This window comes from Hyaena hyaena, unplaced genomic scaffold (genome assembly GCF_003009895.1).
Source record: "Hyaena hyaena isolate Hyena2069 unplaced genomic scaffold, ASM300989v1 scaffold_428, whole genome shotgun sequence".
NCBI classification, from domain to species: Eukaryota; Metazoa; Chordata; class Mammalia; order Carnivora; family Hyaenidae; genus Hyaena; species Hyaena hyaena.
Window position 1 is genome coordinate 43,408 of NW_024081062.1, and position 21,528 is coordinate 64,935.

The 21,528-nt window shown below is 49.1% G+C and overlaps 1 protein-coding gene across 1 annotated transcript; it reads right to left on the reverse strand.

Annotated features, from left to right (window-relative positions):
• Nucleotides 1–538: 538 nt before the first annotated feature.
• LOC120245680 (collagen alpha-1(XXIII) chain-like) lies at nucleotides 539–21,044 on the reverse strand (the record flags this gene model as incomplete). Its single annotated transcript, XM_039252845.1, has 2 exons — nucleotides 20,569–21,044; nucleotides 539–605 (listed from the first exon to the last, which is right to left on the reverse strand). Coding segments are annotated over exons 1-2 (358 nt in total), but the record flags the coding sequence as incomplete, so codon positions are not given.
• Between the last annotated feature and the right edge of the window lie 484 nt (nucleotides 21,045–21,528).

Consider the following 21,528-nt stretch of genomic DNA (forward strand, 5'->3'; position numbering starts at 1 on the left):
CCTCTACCTCCACCAAAAGAAATGAAAACCAAAAGACCTCTAGTCACCGGATTACTTACTTACCCCCTCGTGTCTGAACAGAGCTGGGGTCACACGGTTAATATTGTGTGGATGGTCCATGCCTGCTTCCTAGTACCTAAGCCGTCATCATAAGTCGTTTCTTTTGTTTTTTCATTTGTTTGGTTTTTGGTTTTTTTTCCCATCACAAGCCATTTCTTTTTGACGGTTTTGGGGTTTTTTTGGTTTTGGGGGGTATTTTTCATCATAAGTCATTTCTAACAGTTTGTTAGTTCCTACCCCAAGGCCACCACCTTCATCAAACCAGGCAGTTATCCCTTCTAGAAGCTTTGACTAGTGAACTGGTCAAGAGGGAAGACATAGGAAGAAAAAGACCCCAGATGGTCCATGAGGTACAACAGATGGATTGAAACCCAGTGCAAGCCTCTTGACCATGTCCTCAGCGGTTCTGAGCAGACAGGAGTCAGGACGACAGGCTTCCGGGAAGTCAAGGGCTCGCAAGAATCAAACAGCCACTTACCTGGGGGACAGACACACTCGGTTGGCGCTTCCCGAACTGTCCGGTGCTTGGCCAGTCCCTCCAACTTCTGAATCGGGAAGAAAAGAGAGGGGGAAAAAATGAGCATGAGTTTGAGAGCAGAGAGGGGTAAAAGTGGAAAAGTCAGCAAAAACTGATGTATTGGAAAGATTACACTGGCAGTGGCATTTCCGAAAACATTTATTATGAGGTTGTTAAATGCTACAGGCAGATAGGGTGTGAGAGGAGGAACAAATATAAACACACAGCAATTACTCGGGAGCCCCTAAAAAGATGGTGGCAGGTTTCTGCTTTGTCACAGCATTTTCAAATACAAATCCAGAAAAGCCAAAGTGACCATGAAGTCGGCACGAAGAAGGGAAGGCGGAGGAGAGGGGGGCTGGGCAGGGCCGCCTAAAACTGGACCTTGTAGCCCTGGGTCCTCAGGAACCCCGGAAGCCCCAGGCTCCCTCCCTGCACCCCCACTCCACCCCACCCCCACCCAGTAGCCCGCTGGCCTCAGACCCAGGCCCAGGCCTAATCCACCCAGATGACATCTTCCTTTATTCTTACCAGCAGGGATCCTTGGCCTAGAAAATTTGGCTCAGTACAGTCTAAAAAGGATATCTACGCATGCCCAGTCCTGTGCTAGATTTGGGTGAAGGGGAAAGGATTAGCCCAGAAATAGGGTCAAACATCACAGCTCCGCTATGGTGGTATAACCGTAACCTCGAGGCCCAGATTTTTGTCCCTGCCTTGCACAGAGGGGACAAAGTTGGAAAAAAAAAAGAAGAAGAAGAAGAAGAGGAAGAAGAAGAAATTAGTCCCAAAGCACAAATCTCGGTTTAGGAAGGTGAAATGACTGGCCCTTAATCCCCAAACCAGCCAAGACTTGAGTCCCAACAAGAATGAAGTATTAACCTTTCTCTAGGAAGCAAACAAAAATCTCCCTAAAGGTAAAACAAAGCAAATCCTAAATAGGTTGAGTGACAAAATGCAATACCACCGCCAAAGGTTCAAGCATAAAACTGTAATCTTTCTCAATAAAAACAAATAAATAAAAATTTAAAATCCCTTGAAAATGGTACAGCAAGCAAATACAACTTTTTAAAAAATATTTATTTACTTTTTGTACAGTGCAAGTGGGGGAGGGGCAGAGAGAGGGGATCAGAGGATGTGAAGCGAGCTCTGCACTGACTGGCTGACAGCAGCAAGCCTGATGTGGAGCTTGAACCCACAAACCGCAAGATCAGGATTTGAGCCAAAGTCAGATGCTCACCAACTGAGCCACCCAGGTGCCCCCAAAACTTTTTTTACTTTTTATTTTAAAGTAATCTCTGTGCTCAACGTGGGGCTCACTCATGACCCCCAAGATCAAGAGTTGAGCTAGCTGGGCACCCCAAAACTGTTACTTTTTTTTTAATGTTCATTTATTTTTTTGAGAGAGGGGGAGACAGAGCATGAGTAGGGGAGGGGCAGAGAGAGAGGGAGACACAGAATCCGAGGCAGGTTCCAGGCTGAGCTGTCAGCATAGAATCCAATGCAGGGCTCGAACTCACAGGCCGTAGATCATGACCTGAGCTGAAGCTGAATGCTCAACTGACTGAGCCACCCAGTCGCCCTTCCAAAACTGTTATTTCTAAAGCACTGCTTTGGAGGAGATGAGAATGTCATCCCTAGTTTTGAGCCCCTGACCCACCAAGCCTGGAATTTTCACAGGAGACGGGACTCCAGCCAAGCCCGGTCTGCCTCTGGCTGCAGCAGCCCAGGATCAGGAGCTCTACAAAGCTCCCCCCACCAGCACCTTTCTCCCCAAGTTGGGCGGGCCTTGTTGCCCTGGGCTTGGCTCTCTGCGGCGGAGGACCATCCAATGTCGCTGAACCAGAACGCAGAAGCTGCCCGAGGATTTGGATTCAGATACAGCCGTGAGTGAGGACTCAGAACTCACGCGCCCCCACCCTCCCACCACATCGTTGTATTTGCAGATACTATTACAGATTTCAGAATTTACATGGAAAAAGAATCCAGCCTTCTCCTCGAAGCCAATCAATTTGTGTGAGACTGCTCTCATCTGTTTTTATCATTGCGAGACAGGCTAGAAGCCATACTCATTTCCTTTCTTTAAACAAAAGCATTTAAAGCTAAAAGCCAATTCGCTTTTAACAACCCAGCGATCGCATCTGGGCCGCTCTCCTGAAAGGGAGGGAGGCTTTATCAAATACTGATAGGAAACACAATGACTTCTGAACTGCTCTTATCGTAAAATAAAATAACTAAACAGGAAACTATTGGGGAGGGGGAGGTTGCTGTTAAGGTTAGTAGGTGGGATCATAAAATACTGGGATTGAGTTTTTGTTTGGTCACTTATCCTAACTCCTTTCATGCCTGTGTTTCTTTGGATTATACGGTGAATCTGCAGTTTTATCGGCCACCCGCCCCCTTCTCTCCAGGGCCCGAATCTTCTGTGGGTTTGAAATGCCACTACCCGGAACACAAAGTGAAATGTTTGAATTAGAAACCCAATCCCACAATCTCTATTTGCTTGCCTTTTTTTTTTCTTTTTGCATTCTAAGAAAATATTCCTTTGCGTCCAGGTTTGTAAAAAAAAAAAAACACCACGATGTAAACGCTGCAACTTTTTTACATTCAATTATCTGGCAGCACCTCTAGCATCTGCAAACAATATGGCCCTGGTTTTACATATGCAAACAAGTCCTGACTCCTAATGTAAATAAAGGATGAGTTTCTGAGAAAAGTTCCTGAGACTTTGGGAGCATTCCCTCTCCCAGTAAGGAGGAGGAGAACTTGAAGTTGGGGGGGGGGGGAGTAGTGAGCACTGAGGGGGAAATTACTCCTGGAAAATCATGGTTCTCAGACAAATGTTACAGTTAGAGGATACATTTAGTAATGACGTGTGGGAGCACTAGCCTGCGCTGCTAGGCCAGATGTTTGATCACAGCCTCCAATGGTTGCATTTTGATGAAATATAGGTGAACATACAAAAAAGGATAGGATGATTTATTTCTGTAAAATGCTATGAATAAAGCTACAAAGATATTACTATCCTCTTTGACGGAGGAATCCTACTCTAGAGGATATACCCTGAGAAAATAAAAATCAGCAGGAGCGAAGAATGATACTCATGAAGTTGTACCCCAAAACAGTGGGCGTGGTTTAGAGAAGGCTGGCGAAGCCTCTGATGAAACTGTCATATTTCATGAAGTATCACTGTAAACACTATGTGGCAACAAGGGGGAGGAATGTTTATGAGACCATCAATAAAAGGTCTACATCTGTATAAAAATTCAGGCACGGGGTGACAACGGCTACCAAAATATGAACCTCTTGGGTGTCAGGATTATGGTGATTTACTTCTTTTAGAAGTCCTTTCTGCGGGGGCATGGGCAGGGGGCTCAGTCCATTAAGCATCTGACTCAGCTCAGGTCATGGCTCTTGAGTTTGAGCCCCACGTTAGGCTCTGTGCTTCGGATCCTCTTTCTCTCTCTCTCTCTCTGCCCCTCCCCTCCACGTTCTCATCCCAGGACGGATCCTGCTAACAAAGAGGCACCAGAGGACCCTCTCTGTGTGGCCACAGATCCTCCGCCCTCATCCCGCCCCCACAGGGAAATAGCTCTGCGTGCATTCTCACTGTCACCATCAACCCAAGAGGGCAGTATTTTGGGGCCCCTGACATTCTTTTTTTTCATACCTCGGCATGGTGATGAGGAGGATAACAAATACCAAGCACTATTACTCTGGGGCCGAGCCCACAGCTGTTACCCATCTAGCCCTGCCAATACCCACCCCCCCCCCACGAGGCTGGGACTATTATCATACCCATTTACAGATGAGAAAACTGAGACTACAGAGGTAAACGCCAGGGTGGGACCTCAATCCTGGTAGCAACCAGCTCCGATCACAAAGCAAGGTAACCCCTGCTTACGAGCAATGCTCTTCACTGACAACAAACAAACCAAAGGCTGCTATCCGCAGTCAGGCCTCACAAAACTAAAAGGACACAAATCAGGTCTGGGGTTGCCAAAGGTTTGGGAGTGAGGAAGGAAGTACAAGGAGAAGATTGTTGGGTGACGGGACTGTTCTGTAAGGCCCTGAGGAGCCGGACACGTGACTCTATACATTTATCAAAAACTTTAAGACTGCAAGTCACAAAGAGTGAACTTCAATGGACGCAGTTTAAAAAAAAAAAAAAATCAACCAGGCTATCAGAGAACCGCTGCATGAAATGTGGGCTGTGACAAGTGAATCTAAGTATGTTAAAACTGGATGACAGGGGCGTCTGGGCGGCGTAATTGGTTAAGTGTCTGACTCTTGATCTCGGCTCAGGCCATGATCTCGCAGTTTGAGAGTTTGAGCTATGCGTCAGGCTCTGAACTGACGTACAGAGCCTGCTTGGGATTCTCTGTCTCTGCCCCTCCCCTGCTCGTTCTCTCTCTCTCTCTCTCTCTCTCTCTCTCTCTCTCCCGCCCCCTCCCTTCGTTCCTCCCTCCCCCTACCCCCGTCTCTCAAAAATAAACTTAAAAAAAAAAAAGCTGCATGACATAACCTCACTTAAAGTGTTGGGAAAAACCATGGAGCTGACCTACATGCGAAACAGCATCTTGATCGAGAACCAGAAGGCTGAACACAAAAGGGACTGGACAGAAATGCTGTCCTCCAGTAGGTAAAGCGGGTTCTCACAGGGGTACAGGTTAGCAATTTTAAAACTACTTTACAGACATTAGCATTGAACAAGTAAATAAATGAACTATTGGTAGTGAGAGCTGGGCTTCTCACTGTCCAAGAGAGAAGTTATAAATACGCAAAGGGGGAAAGACAGAATGAACCATCTCTGCTGACTTCATCAGAGACATCGCTATGAGGTCATATCTAATGTATGCGGGAAGATACGTACAGATATAATCATCGGTATGTGTACATGGGGACATGGCGAGGGGAATATTCACACATATATACTATACTTGTCTGCACACAGAACCTATAATCAGTGACACACCCTGGAGACAACAAGCACACCCAGCACCCAAATCTTGGTTTCTAAATACCATTCTCCAAGAAAAGGGACCAAGACTCCTTCGAGATATGGCTGATCCTAGGCCCAGGGCAGGAAATACACATGAATCTGGAGTGCCCTGTAGTGGGAAAAAGTAAGGAAGTCCTTTTTGAAAACAGGAAGGGAGGGAGGGGTATGTCAACGAAACATAAAACCTACCCAAAAATGCTCCAGATGGCCAAAGCTGGAATAAGTGTGCAATGAGATAAATGAGGCAGTACTGGATTATAACCCAAAGAATAAGGTAGAAACCCAGGAGTCCATACGGATACAAATGATAGATAAATAAGTGGGGAGAAGAGACAAATCTTCCCTACAAAAGAATGTCCACTAATATATGTAGATGCTGCCCTCTCCAGAGGTGGAGCTAAATTCCACCCTCCTTGAGTGAGGGCTAGACTTCCTCGCTTCCTTTTTTTAATTTTTTTTTTAATGTTTTATTTATTTCTAGGAGAGAGCGAGTGAGACAGCGTGAGCAGGGGAGGGTCAGAGAGAGAGGGAGTCACAGACTGAAACAGGCTCCAGGCTCAGAGCTGGCAGTCAGCACAGAGCCCGACGCGGGGCTCGAACCCACGAACCGCGAGATCATGACCTAAGCGAAAGTCGGACACTTAACCGACTAAGCCACCCAGGCGCCCCTAGACTTCCTCGCTTCCTGAAGGCAGAGAGAGGAAATAGTGACTTCATAATGTAAAATCTGGCAGACACAACTTTAATCAAGTGATTAAGGTTAATGTCACCAGTGATAGGTCACGTGACAGCATGGACCCCTGATATGATGCCATAACAATGGCAATCTACCTTGATGCATAACCTACTTTAATCATAAGAGTAGCCACAACTGAGGCACATTCGACAAAATATCTGACCAGTATGTCCAAAAATTGTCAAGCTCATGAATACCATGGAAAGGCTAAGAAAATGCTGTAGATCAGGAAGGCATCACGATGAAATGCAATGTGGTACCCCGGATGGGATTCCGGAATAGGAAAGGGACATGAGAGGAAAAACTAGGGGGATCTGAAAAAAGTCTGTCATTCACTTTTTAAAGATGGGTAAAAAATAAATCACAAAGTTACTTAACACCAACTAAGATACAGCTTTGTTCTTTTTTTTTAAATTTTTTTTAACATTTTATTTATTTCTGAGAGAGACAGCATGAGCAGGGGAGGGTCAGAGAGAGAGGGAGACACAGAATCTGAAGCAGGCTCCAGGCTCTGAGCTGGCTGTCAGCACAGAGCCCGACGCGGGGCCTGAACCCATGAACCGCGAGATCATGACCTAAGCGAAAGTCGGACGCTCAACCGACTAAGCCACCCAGGTGCCCCAAAATGATACAATAGCTTTTAACAAGGGTTGGGCAGCTTCTTGAAAAGTTAATCCCATGGGGAGCCTGGTTAGCTCAGTAGGTTGAGTGTCTGACGTTTGATTTCAACTCAGGTCATGATCTCATAGTTCCTGGGATCGAGCCCAGCTTCAGGTTCTGCACTGAAAGCATGAAGCCTGTTTGTAATCTCTCTCTCCCTCTCTCTCTGCCCCTTCCCACCTCAAACTAAACATACTTAAAAACAAAATAGAAAAGGAGGCGCCTGGGTGGCTCAGTCCGTTAAGCGTCCGACCTTGGCTCAGGTCATGATCTTGCAGTTCTTGAGTTCAAGTCCCACATCGGGCTCTGTGCTGACAGCTCAGAGCCTGGAGCCTGCTTTGGATTCTGTGTCTCCCTCTCTCTCTGCCCCTCCCCATCTCTCACTCTGTCTCTCTCTCAAAAATAAACATTAAAAAAAAAAAAAATAGAAAAGTTAATCCTACACCTAACAGATGATCAACTACTTCATTCCAATGTATTTATAACCAAGAGACATGAAAGCCTATGTCCACACAAAGACTTGTACGCAAACATAACAGCAGCTTTATTTTTAATAGCCTCCACCTGGGAACAAACCCGAATATCCATTAGCAGGTGAGCGGATAAACAAATTATGGTTTACCTCTATAATGAAATAACACTTGGTAATGAAAAAGAATGAATTGATAATATATATTCACCATCAATGAATCTCTCAATAATTATACTGATTAAAGGAAACCAGACACACCCACACATAACGACAAAGAGTAAATATTGTGTAATTCTAATATATAAAAAAAAAAATCTTAAAAAAAAAAGACTAACCAATAGCAAGAGAAATCAGCGACACCTGGGTGGCAGGTAGGAAGCAACAAGAATTCGAGGGGACAGAGGAAGCTTTTGAGGGTGATGGATACATTCACTACCTTGACTGTGGAGACAGTTTGACATATGCACACACGAGGGGACACCGCGTGAGGACACAGTGAGGGCAGCGCCATCTATAAGCCAAGGAGAGGCATCAAGGGAAACCAATGCAGCCGGCACCTTGACCTCTGGCTTCCAGACTCTAGAACTATGAGGAAATACATCTCTGTGGTTCACACCCCCTTGACTGGGGTACTCTGTAATAGCAGCCTGAGCAGACAAAGACAGATGGGTCTCCCTGAAAGCCCAGCCCACCCCGCTGCTGCCTCCAGGGCTGGATGGGCAAGGAGGCATCTTGGAGCAAGGGGAGGCTCAAAGGACACAGAGGCCTGACCTTGGAGCTGAGCAAGGAGCTTTCTCCTCATGGGCCCGCGGGCCATGGGAGGCATAAGGGTTGATGAGGAGAAGACGGAACTCCACCAAGGATATCTAGGAAGGTGGACAAAAAGAATGAGGAGTAGCCAGGCCTGCCCGAGGCACGGAGTGACAGGACCCAGAGAGACAAAGCATTTCTAGAAGGGCCAGGTGCTAAAGGAAGGGGACAGAAGCAAGCCCATGAAGCAATGGGATCCCAGCTGGGAGGAGGCATCTTTCTCTGGCTCATCCTACTGGAAGCCAGGCCTAGGTGTGAGCCTCGGTGACAGGTACGAGGAGGAGGGGGAGGGGAGGGGGAGGAGGAGGAGGTGGCAGCGACGGTGTCCCCAGGAAGGGCCCTGGCAGTGGGTGTTAATTAAGAGTCCTGGCAGCCACCTGCCATCAGGGATGAGCAAGGCGGGGCGTGGGTGGGGTGACGTGACTTCTCACTCATTGTCCTGGGAAGTGAGTATCACTTCATCTTCAGGGAAACTGAGTGACACACACACTATCTCCCTTTTCCTTTTAGGAAAAAAATTTTTTAAAGTTTGTTTATTTTTGAGAAAGAGCAAAAGAGAGTACAAATGTGCCAGCCAGAGAGGGGCAGAGAGAGGGGAAGACAGAGGATCTGAATTGGGCTCTGTGCTGACAGCAACGAGCCCCATGCAGGGCTCAAACTCACAAACTGGGAGATCATGAAGTCATGAGATCATGAGATCTGAAGCCCAAGTCGATGCCTACCAATTGAGTGACCCAGGCGCCCCTGTCACCATTTTTCCAGAGGAGGAAGTGAAAGTTTGGAAAAGCCAACTCACTGGTCTCCAAGGCACCCCAGCCGGTTGGTTTTATTTTTTAATGTTTTTATTTATTTTTGAGAGAGACAGAGACAGCATGAGCTGGGGAGGGGCAGAGAGAGAGGGAGCCACAGAATCCAAAGTAGGTTTCAGGCTCCAAGCTGTCAGCACAGAGCCTGCCTGATGTGGGGCTCAAACTTGTGAACCATGAGATCATGACCTGGGAAGTCAGGTGCTTAACCAACTGAGCCACTCAGGCACCGTGACGACAGCTGGTTTAGAGGCAGCTCCAGGCTCAGACCCAGACCTCACAACTCTGGAACCCACGGCATGAGCTGGGAGGGCCCAGTTAAGGGGCTTTCAGGAGGACGTGGGTGCATATGTGTACACACACGCCCATACACACACCCACACGTGTGCACACACACACTCACATACACACGCATGCATATATGTGCATAGACGTGTGTGAACACAAAGGCAGACACTCGCATGTGCATTCATTTGCTTTCACGTGCACGTGGAGGCTCTTGCGCCCTCCAGCCCTCACAGCGGCTCACCCTCACAGTCCACATACTCCAGCCCCAACTGCCAGGTGAACTTGCCCTTCACTGGACAGCATCACACCATGCAGCTGGGAAGAAGACTCGGACGGCAATGGCCATCCCACAGAAAGGCACCATGAAATCAATGGACAGACTGCGCATTCTGGGTGGTGTTCCTGCTGGGAGGCCCAAAGCAGAAGAGGTTTTTTTTTTTTTATTGAAACTGTCTTCTAAATCCCCAGAAATCATTCTAACTGCTTTGTTAGAATTGTTTCACAACTCAAAGTTGGAGGCATCGTCAGTTTTAGAAGCTGAAATTACCCATTTGAAAGCACTTCCTTTCCCTCTCCCCTCCCCAGCCCCGATTTTGCAGCTACATCAAAAAAATTTCTTAAAAACACTAAAGATTTTCTCATTTGCCAATGTGACTTGAAGCAGATGTGAGGGCCCTAATCCATCAGGTGAATCATGAGCATTTGGGGGGTTCATGTCATATTGCACAGCCACACGAACATATTATTTAAAGCCAATTGATTAGGTGTTTGGGGCCCTTCTGCAATGAAAAATCCATATACTAATTTTTGTGGATAATTCGGTCTTAATTTTGGTCACAAACAGGAAATTTTTTATTTTGTTCAAATGAAAAACTCATTCTGCTTAAGTGAGAAACTGGGGGCGGGGGGGGAATTACAAAGCCAACTGAGTCCTCGCCTTCCTTCAGGGACCAGGCCGTTTCCCGTCACTGACTCCGACTGATGTGGTTACTACCTTTTTCCCTCTGTCTGGCCTCCCGCAGATGGCGGGATCCCAGCGTTCATTAGAAGGACCATGGGACCCCCTCCCCAGGGACATACACCATCCCTCGGGATTCAGGTACAGAGAGCCTTCTAATAAGAACAGCCGGTTTCAGGATGTGTATGTCTGGAACACTCCGGATTATATCAGCTCATTTAATCCCCACAGAAACCTTATGATGCAAGTATTATAACCCTGGTTTAATAGATGGGTAAACAGAGGTTTAGAAAACCAGTCATTTACCTGAAGTTACACAGTTGGGAAGTGGAAGAGCCTGGATATGAACCCGGGTCTACTTACAGTGACAGCCTTCCCTGCCCCCTACACATCTGCCATGTGTAGAGAATGTCTACACCAGCAGAAGCTACTGCTACTGAATCACATTCAGTTACTGCTTCCACAGGGTCTGCCATGAGGCTGTGGAAAGGACCCAGGACTTGGGTTAAGACACAGGCTGCCCCCTGGGGCTAGTCGCTGCCCTGTCTGGAAGGAGTGAAATGCCCCCCATGACAGGGGGGTAGGGACCGAGGTGGAGCTGTTAACAAACACCGTGAAGGCCGGGCACCCAGGTGGCTCAGTCAGTTAGGCATCCAACTCTTGACTTCGGCTCAGTTCATGATGTCATAGTGTGGGTTCAAGCCCCATGTCAGGCTCTGTGCTGATATGTGGAACCTGCTTGGGATTCTCTATCTCTCTGCCCCTCTCTCACTCTCAAGCTCTCTCTTAAAATAAATAAACTTCAAAGAAAAACGCGGGATGTCGATGTGAACATTCTGCCCCAGCTGTGCGGGAGACAGGCACTCAGTCACTTCCCCTACAGCCTCTAAGAGAACCCTGACATGGCTTTGGCTTTCTTCAAAACTACATCTGCAAACTTATTTTTCTCCCCACGGTTCATGCCTAGTCCTGAAATCTGTTTCCGCACACGCTGAAGGGATGTTTTCTGAGTGCCTGTGTCAACAATTAAAGATTAATCCTGATCCTCCACATGGAGAAAATCGAACGGGGAAGGAGCTAGAGGTCATGGGCAGCCTCCGGGGAGCATTCCCCAAACCGAATTACGTTTGTTCACAGAATTAGAAAGAACTCACGCGCAGACTAAGTGCAGTAACTGGCACTGCTGAAGGCTGCTCAGGAAGGGGGTCTGCACCAAACCAAAAAATGAGTCTAATTCTCAGATGAAATCTTCATCAGGTTTTCCATATGTCACATTAAGGCTTTCCATATTATCAATCGCCTTTTGCTTTCAACAACAACAAATCCAGCTGAAATTTAAAAAATTCAATCAGGGGCTCCTGGGTGACTCAGTAGGTTAAGCGTCCAACTCAATCCCAGCTCAGGTGTTGATCTCAGGGTGGTGAGTTCAAACCCCACATTTGGCTCTCTGCTACGTGAAGCCTATTTTAAAAAAAAAATTTTTTTTTCAACCAAAAGATAGATTGAATCCACTTTGCCCGTCATAAAACCTGAAACGTGACTTCATAAGGGTACAGGTTTGGAGCACCACAGGAGAATAAATGTGTATGGCCTGGACAAACTTGGATCATCTAAAATCAAAACAAAAGACAAAGCCCTAAAGGTGTTCCCCATCAGGCAGTTACTTACATCCTAAGGAATCACACAAGTAAGAAACTTGCAGGATAAAACCACTGGCTACACTGTGTTCTGTGCCAACAAAAATGTAGCAGAAGCCTAGATTCTCTGTGTTGATGGAAAGATGCAGATTCTGGGGTGCCTGGGTGGCTCAGTCAGTTGGGCATCTGACTTCAGCTCAGGTCATGATCTCACGGTTTGTGAGTTCAAGCCCTGCGTCAGGCTCTGTGCTGACAGCTCAGAGCCTGCAGCCTGTTTCAGATTCTGTGTCTCCCTCTCTCTCTGCCCCTCCCCCACTTGTGCTCTGTCTCTCTCAAAAATAAACATAAAAAATTTAAAAAACTTTAATAAAAAAATTATATAAAAAAAGAAATACACAGATTCCATTGACGGGATCAGATGCAATTGTGAAACATGACCATAAAGATTGTGCAGCACCTGGAAAAATGTTTTTGAAGTTTTTGTTTGTTTGTTTTTGAGAGAGACAGAGGCAGCATGAGTGGGGGAGGGGCAGAAAGAGAGGGATAGACAGAATCCCAAGCAGGCTCTGCACTGTCAGCACAGAGCTCAATACGGGGCTCACACCCACAAAACCGGGAGATCATGACCTGAACCGAAACCAAGAGCCAGATGCTTAACGAATGGAGCCACCCAGGTGCCCCACCTGGAAAAATGTTTTTGATGTAAGACTGGAATATATACAAGCAATGTATAAATGGGGCACACTCTGTGGTTAGCATTAGGTAGGTGTAAATCTGTCCAAGGATAAGGATTATGCAAAAAGTTAAATAGTTCTTGTTTTAGGGTGGTGAGGTTATCAGTAACACGAATCATGTTAAATCAACATGCTCTGGGTTTTTTGTTTTTTGTTTTTTTAAGAAAAGGAGGAAAGGGAAGGGTAGCCAAGCTGGCAAACTGTTTCTCAGCACTGGGTATAGCATCCTAGATAAGGAGGGGGCCATAGCTCAGCAGCTATGGGAGCTAGAGAACCAAGGGGCAAGGACATAAGGGTCTACACCCGCCCTGCCAAGAGCAGGTTTGAAAGAACTCTATTTCCCAGCAACACCTATCAATGCCTCGTGGTGGGGGTTAGAATTAATTAGGGAGAAGGGAGAAATGTGTAGAAATCTGGTGAAGGAGAGGGCTACTCTGAAGCCATAGGACTATACCTAAGTCCTGTGCAGACCTGGAGGTGACAGATGGGATCAGGTGCCCAGAGTTCACCCCCATCTTGTGTTGAAACCTAATCCCCATCATAATCCCAGACTTCAACCTCCACTACAAAGCTGTAATCATCAAGACAATATGGTCTTGGCCCAAAAACAGACACATAGACCAATGGAATAGAGAACCCAGAACTGGACCCACAAATGGATGGCCAATTAATCTTTGACAAAGCGGGAAAGAGTATCCAATGGAGAAAAGACAGCCTCGTTAACAGATGGTGCTGGGAGAACTGGACAGCAACATCCAGAAGAATGAAACTAGATCATTTTCTCACACCATACACAAAAATAAACACAAAATGGATAAAGAACCTAAACGTGAGACAGGAAACCATCAAAAACCTAGAGGAGAAAGCAGGAAACAACCTCCTTGACCTCCACCGCAGCAACTTCTTACCTGACACATCCCCAAAAGCAAGGGAATCAAGAGCAAAAATGAACTATTGGGACCTCATCAAGTTTAAAAGCTTCTGCACGGCAAAGGAAACAACCCACAAAACTAACAGGCAAGCAATGAAATGGGAAAAGATAGTTGCAAATGACATATCAGATAAAGGGCTAGTATCCGAAATCTATAAGGAACTCACCAAACTCCACACCCAAAAAACAAATAATCAAGTGAAGAAATGGGCAGAAGACATGAACAGACACTCCTCTAAAGAAGACATCCAGATGGCCAACAGACACATGAAATGATGCTCAGCATCCCTCCTTTCAGGGAAATACAAATCAAAACCACACTGAGATACCACCTCACGCCAGTCAGGGTGGCTAAAATGAGCAAATCAGAGAACTCTAGATGCTGGCAAGGATGTGGAGAAACGGGCACCCTCCTATACTGTTGGTGGGAATGTAAACTGGTGCAGCCCCTCTGGAAAACTGTGGAGGTTCCTCAAAAAATTAACAATAGAACTCCCCTATGACCCAGCAATAGCACTGCTAGGAATTTACCCAAGGGATACAGGAGTGCTGATGCAAAGGGGCACATGGACCCCAATGTTCATAGCAGCACTCTCAACAATAGCCAAAACATGGAAAGAGCCTAAGTGTCCATCAACGGACAAATGGATCAAGAAGATGTGGTTTATGTATAAGATGGAATACTCCATGGCAGTGAGAAAGAATGAAATCTGGCCATCTGTAGTAATATGGATGGACCTTGAGGGTGTTATGCTGAGCGAAAGAAGTCAGGCAGAGAAGGACAAATACCATATGTTTGCATGTATAGGAGGATTAGGAGGAACTTAACGGAGGACCATGGGGGAGAAGGAGGAGGGGAAATAGTGGGGGAGAGGGAGAGAGGCAAACCATAAGAGACTCTTGAATGCTGAGAAACAAACTGAGGACTGATGGATGTGGGGGGGAGGGGGGAGATGGGCATGGAGGAGGGCACTTGTGGGGATGAGCACTGGGTGTTATATGGAAACCAACTTGACAATAAACTAATAAGGGGGAAAAAAAGTCAAAATCAACTTTAAAAAAAAAAAAAAAGGAAACCTAATCCCCAAAGTGATGGTATTAACAGGCGGAGCCTTTGGGACTTGATTAGGACATGAGGGTGGAGCCTCATGATGGGATTGGTGCCCTTATTAAAGGGACCTCAGTGGTGCCTGGGCATCTCAGTCAGTTTAAGCATCCGGACTCTTGATCTCGGCTCAGGTCATGGCTCAGGTCATGATCTCACGGGTTCATGAGTTTGAGCCCCGTGTCTGGCTCTGCACTGATGGTACAGAGCCTCTCTCTTTCTTCCTTTTTCTCTGCCCTTACCCACTCCTCCCCCCTCCCAAGGGACCCCACCAGACACTGGCTCTTCCAGCGCCTTGATCTTGTACTTCCAGCCACCAGAACTGTGAGAGAGAAATGTTTGTTTTTAAGCCACTCAGTCCGTGGTATTTTGTTACAGCTGCTCGAAGAGCCTGAGACAGTGGCCTTCTGACTCACCCAGAGGCTCTCCTCTCCCAAACTGGCACACGGTGCCAGGCGAGGCTGTGGCAACCTCCTAGCTGATAAATTCCCTTTTTAACTTAAGCCAGTCCAGGCTGGGGGCCTGTCACATTGCCGTGTGAAGGGCTAAGCATCCGAAGACACGTGGAAAGGCTGAATGATGGCGATGATTGGCGAGGGGAAACGGGCCATCCTGCTCTGGGGACCACAGTTATAACGGAACACGCTCCGGAAGGGAATTTGGGAGCCACGGGACATATGGCTGCAGGAAAAAGCCAAGGAGACCCATGGGGGTGGGGGTGAGGGGGGACGAAGAGCTGTCGCACATCTGCTGGACACGGGGCTGCATACAGTGTGGGGCGTACCGATCTCCCTGTCCTCGGAACAGCCTCTTCTGCCGGCTGCAGCTGCCAGAGGCATTCTCATCCCCTGTGTAGGCTGTGATGCGGGAAAAGCTGGGGAGCAGGGACCGAGAGTGCCTCCCCAGCATGGAGGGCCCCCCAGCCAGTCATTCCGGGGTCAGAATGGCATCTGCTCAAGGGTGGAAGCCCACAAACTCCAAAGAATGGGGCTGTGCCACAGAGAATTCCCGAACACGCCAACCCTGTCTTTGACTACGGCTGGAGGCAGAGCTGGAGACAGGACCCCGAGAGAAACCGCAAGTTTTGTGGCTGTGGAGCACTCCCAAACGCGGTATGGTTGTGAAAGCTGTGGTAGGCCAGTGGATGTATTGCCCACCGCCCTGACCCTCCTCAGGGGTAACATTCTATACTACCCACCTGATGCTGTCGGCTGCTCCCCAAACCATTCCCAGTCTTCCTTCCTAACAAAGCCACAATTCTCTAACAGTGGCAGCGTGCCCGGCCTCAGGGGAGAAATCAAGATTGGCCGGAGCCGGGGCGCCTGGGAAGTTCAGTCATTTAAGTGCCTGACTCTTGATTTTGGAGCTGATCACAATCTCGTTCGTGAGTTCGAGCCCCACGTCAGGTTCTGGGCTGCTGGGCTGTTGGGATTCTTTCTCTCTGCCCCTGCTCACACTCACTCTCTCTTAAATAAACTTAAAAAAAAAAAAGAAAGAAAAGAAAAGATTGGCCATTCCTGTGGCAACCCCACTACCCTTGTCAGTGAAAGGATGATGGCAGCCATGATGGCCTTGGTTCTGGTTGGTGGCCACACTGGAAGACTTCTGAGAGGTACTGAGAGCTTCCCTGCTCTGACTCAAACAAAAGAGAAAGCCTAAGGAGATGACTCTTTTTCCTGCCCCCTTCCCTTCTACCTTGGTTCCTCTTGTGTGAAGACACATGGTTGGAGCTGCAGCAGCCACCTTGAGACCATGAGGCAAAGCCAAGAGAATGAATGGCAAACACTGACCTGGCCCCCGCTGGTGGCCAAGTCGCCAAACTAACTCGGGAACTAACTCCTGGGCATCTCTGGTTATGCAAGATAATTCAATGACTGTATTCTGTTACTCACCGTCAAAAAGCATACTTATAGACTAATGCTTTCCTCTCTATTATTTTATTCGCTTGTCACTACATAGGTCATTGTGACCCTTAGAAAAGAGGGAGGTGAGGGGCACCCAGGTGGCTCAGTCAGTTAAGTGTCTTGATCTCCCAGTTTGTGAGTTCAAGCCCCACATCGGGCTCCGTGTGGACAGCTCAGGGCCTGGAGCCCACTTTGGATTCTGTCTCCCTCTCCTTCTGTCTTAAAAATAAACATTTAAAAAACAATTTTTTTTAGAGAAAAAGAGGGAGCGGACACCCAGAAAGTTGAAGAGGTTAGAGGACACAGCTAATAAAATGGTAGGATAGAAACCCTTCTCTGCCTGCTGGCCTCAATTCATTCAGTTTTCAGACGGCCCAACTTCAGGACCCATGCCGCAAACCTTCAAAATCAGAACATCGAGGTCCGATTCAAACACTTACGACATGTGTTTGCGGAAGCAATGCCCTGACAGTTGGCTCGTATGAAACACGTTGCTATTCTATAAAGCTCTCTCAAATTCCTCCCCCACCCCCACCAGAAAGAAAAAGAAAAGAAAGGAGAGAGAACGCAAGCGTGCCAGGAAGTCACTGGAAAGAAACTTTCGAGTTTGGGAGCCAGGAAACGTCAAGGAAACAAATGTTGCTATGACAGGCTCGCCATCTCCTGTGGTGCCAGGGGATTCAAACCCCGGCTCTTAATTCAAGTGTGCACCTCGGAGCGGTCCCGACAAACTGACAGCCCACCGCAGAGGCCGAAAAAGCTACATGTGATTCTGGGTTTTACGGTAATTTAACCAATACATATAGTAGTTGGTGGTAGGAAAGGAAATTGAATTTTACCGGAGTCTCTGGGTTTTTCTTGCTTTCAAACTGATTGGTGTGGACAATGGAGGACCAAGAGCCAACAATAAATCCATTGTAAGCGGGAAATGGTCTCCTCTGAATACAGCTAAATATTTCTTTAATCCTTCCATTAAATTTGTTACTGTAGTATGAGAGCTATTTTATTTACTCTAAAATTCAGGCTGTTGTAATACTGTAATTATAGGTGTAACCACGGGGGGGGGGGGTTGATTATTTAGGCAGCCTATTTAAGGCACTTTTAATATTTTAATAGCATAATATCAGATGCTTGGTTTGCACTGAATATCTTCGGGTCATAATGAAGATACTATCGTTAATGACTCTTATGTTCTGAAAATCATCTCTTTCATTTTGTACCATGGGAAGGATCTTTAATAATCCCAAGTTAACATGAATATTCCCTTTTTTGTGGCTTCTGTATCTACATTATCAGGCCCATCAGCCAGTCCCCAAAAAAGTTACGTCACAGCTCTGTTCCCAAGGGAACAAAGACATCGGGTTGCATATTAACAGTGGCTTTTGTTGGCTTATTTTTACATTTTTTTTCCCCTGACATTAAAGTTGTGTGTGGTTGGCAAGGACTTCTCTTCCTCAGTTTGAATGTGGTTTCTGCCTCTGAAAGTCTGAAAACAAGCTTGTTGATAAAGGACGAGCCGCAAGCACCCTCACATACACACCGACTGCAGCATAGGCTTCACTAAAAACAAATCAGAACCGAAAACCATGTTCAAGTCCAAATGTTCTTTCTTTAAGAAATTTGCAATTCAATATTTCTTTGTCCTTCATATACAATAGTTAAAAAAGTATCTTCATGTCTATTTATTTATTTATGTGCATTTATTTTTGAGAGAGAGAAAGAGCGCACAAGCTGGGGAGGATCAGAGAGAGAGAGAGAGAGGGAGACACAGAATCCCAAGCAGGCTCCAGGCTCTGAGCTGTGAGCACAGAGCCGGATGCGTGTCTCAAACCCACGGACCACGAGATCATGCCCTGAGCTGAAGTCGGATGCTTAACTGACTGAGCCACCCAGGTGCTCCCACATTTATTTAAAGCTAATTACCAACTCTTCATATGTGCCTCCCACACCCCCCTCATCTTAGCCAGGGGGGTCCCGATTTTGCCCACCAGGCTGTGTACATTTCCCATCTGATGACATTTGTGAGAAGAATGGCTTTTGGCAGGAACAGACTGATGCCCTAGGAGAAAGATGCCTTCCCACAGGGGATCCCCAAACAGCCAGAAGCTCAACTCCCAAGTGCATTCATTCCATGGCATCTCTGACACTCCACCAGCCGGTCTGTGCTCCAAGCACATGCGCTTTAACTCAAACCTAATCAAACCAAGTGTATTGTTCACATATATCCTGTGCTAACGCCAGTCTGCTGAACAGTATGCCCAACTTCAAATGCAGATCCTGGGATGTGACATTTTCCCTTCGCCTTTCTAAATTGAGAGCACAGAGACAGAGACAAGAGAGATACAGTCCCACCCAGGTAAGATCAGTGCCCCGGGAGGCAGCAGGATGAAGCCGCTGCATTCTCTCCCCTCAGATTCCTTAATCCTCAAAGTTCAGGTTTCGGGAATCTACCCTTTTCAGCTGTGGTCGCTTTGTCAGGACATCTGCCCTGTCCCCTCCGCCCATTAACATGGAAACAAATTTGCAAGCTGCTTGCAAAAGGTTTTACTGGGATTTCTGATTTATTCAATCAGGGCTCGCGGTTTATTTTTCCTAAGAGGGGCCTCCTTGGGGAAAGAACAGCCCCGGTCCCTGCACTTACAGATAGAAATTATACTGGCCCTTCATCAATCAAGGCAACACCCAGATCTCTAGGGATTTGCCAAGAGGGATAATGGGCTGCAGTTAAGGAACCTTCACCACCAGCTGCCAGGTGCGAAGTCTGTGGGCATTTTCAAGGCGATAATAGGAAACCTGCCCACATCCATGCTGGAGGAGACAGAATGCTGGCTTCCATGGAAGGGACTTCAGAAACAGGTGGGTGGACTCGAACGTGGGTGCAGTCTTCTCCCGTTTCCTGAAGGACTCCAAAGGACCTCCGCAAAGTTACGCAGCTCACTGCATTGATGGAGATCACAGCTAGCCCAGTTTAGATGGAATGGGTAGTAACAGGCCCGGCCTACCTCTCCTTGACCTTGAAACACTGGGACTTTCAGGATGCCCCTCCGGGTACTAGACTTGGGATCTGCCTCTCCCAGGAAGACCCGGGGGACCTCTGGCCAGCCCACCTGCCCGTCTTAGTCTAGGCGGAGGGGCACTGTTGTCCGGAACGCGGAGATTTTGGTGCACACGATGGATGCGCATTCTGAGGTCACAGCAGCAACCTTAATAGAAGTGGTGCAGAGTCTCCTAGGACACTTCGAACAAGCGCAAGGAAACTCAGGATGGAACTGCATTCCCCAGGTGGTATAGCTTAAACGCAGAATCCGGGTGTTTAATTCCCCTCATCCTACCAAGCCGCAGAGGCGGCTGTAGCCTCAGGTTACGGGGCACTGGGTGAGCCGTTGAAAGCCCCAGAACACAGGATCTCCAGAATGGAGCTCTCGGAGACACACCTTTCTGGAAGGAGGTGGGCAGGGAAGGTTGGGCTGACCAGATCCCTCGCAGGGCCCTGACCCTCGGGTACGTCCAAGCCTTCCCTCCACCGGGGCCGCCGCTTCTCCGAGTCCACCAGCGTCGGGCACGGTAGCTGCTACCGGTCATTGCCCACACGAACCTGGTCATTAGTCCCGCACGGACGAGGAGCCAGGCGCTCTCGTCCGGCGGGAAGCGACTGGTCGGAGCGCACAGCCCCGCGGACACCGTTACTACGTCCGCGGTCTTTCCCCTCTCTCGCTCCGCACTGCTCGCTGCCGAAACGGCCCGTGTGGCTCGCGTTTCCCGCGGTCGCTGCGCCCTGCAACGTGACCCCGCGGCCGGCGCGGAGACGGCAGGACCCCCTCGGGGAACCGCACCCCCAGCCAACCGCGCAGGCCACCCGGAGGGGCGCGCGCGCTGGGCAGGGGGCCCCCTCCCCGGGCCCCCCCGCGCGCCGACGCTCCCCCTGCCGCGCCCGCGCCCCGCGCGCCTCACCTCGTGCAGCAGGCGCTCCAGGTGCGGCTCGGCCCAGGCGGCCAGGGCGCCCGGCGGCCCCCCGCGCCGCATTAGCTCCCGCTCCTCCTCGAGCGCCGCCACCCGGCCCTGCAGCGCGGCCGCCTGGGCGCCCAGCAGCAGGCAGGCGGCCGCCGAGCCCACGGAGAGCAGCAGGCACAGCGCGCTCACCGCCCAGGCCCCGGCCGCCGACGCGGGGTGCCCCCCGCCGCCGCCGCCGCCCGCCGGGCCGCCCTTCCGCGCGTCTCCGTCGGCGCGCTGGCCCGGGCTCATGGCGCGCTAGTCGCGCGTGGGTCTCCGAGGGGGCGGTGCGGGGCTGCGGGTGCGGGCCCGCGCGCGGGGAGCAGGCGGGAGAGTCCGAGGCACGAGGTCGGCCGGGCGCGGGGCTCGGCCTCGGGGCAGCGGCGGCTCGCGGCGCACGCCCCCCGCTCCGCCGCCAGCTCCTCCACAGCGGCCACTTTGGGCAGTTTCCTCTATGCAAATAGATCCTGCCAGAAAAGGAGCCGGGACCCACCCAGGGGAGGAGCGGCCCGGCCGGCCCCGCGCGGCGAGGGGCGGGGGAGGGAAGGGAGCCGGCTCTTCCGAGCCCCCCGCGCGCGCCCGGCGGACCCCCAGCGCAGCGCTCACCCAAACCCCCCACCCCCCACCTCACCTGTCCCCGGCGCCCGGCTGCACCTCACTGCCGCGCGCGCACCTCTGCGACTCCCCAGCCCGAGGTCCCCTGCGATCCCCAGAGGTCTGCGGTGCGCCCGGAGACTCAGAGCGCCTTCCGCAGCCCACCTGTGGCCCGAGCAACGTTCGTGCCTGGGGGCAATGCCCCTAAACTATTGAATTAACCTTTCTGACACTTTTCTATAAGTTCAGAACTTCAAACCCCGTGGAAAAACTTCGTGAAGCTGTTCTGGATGGTGCCTTGGCGCCGCCCGGTGGCCGAAAGCGACC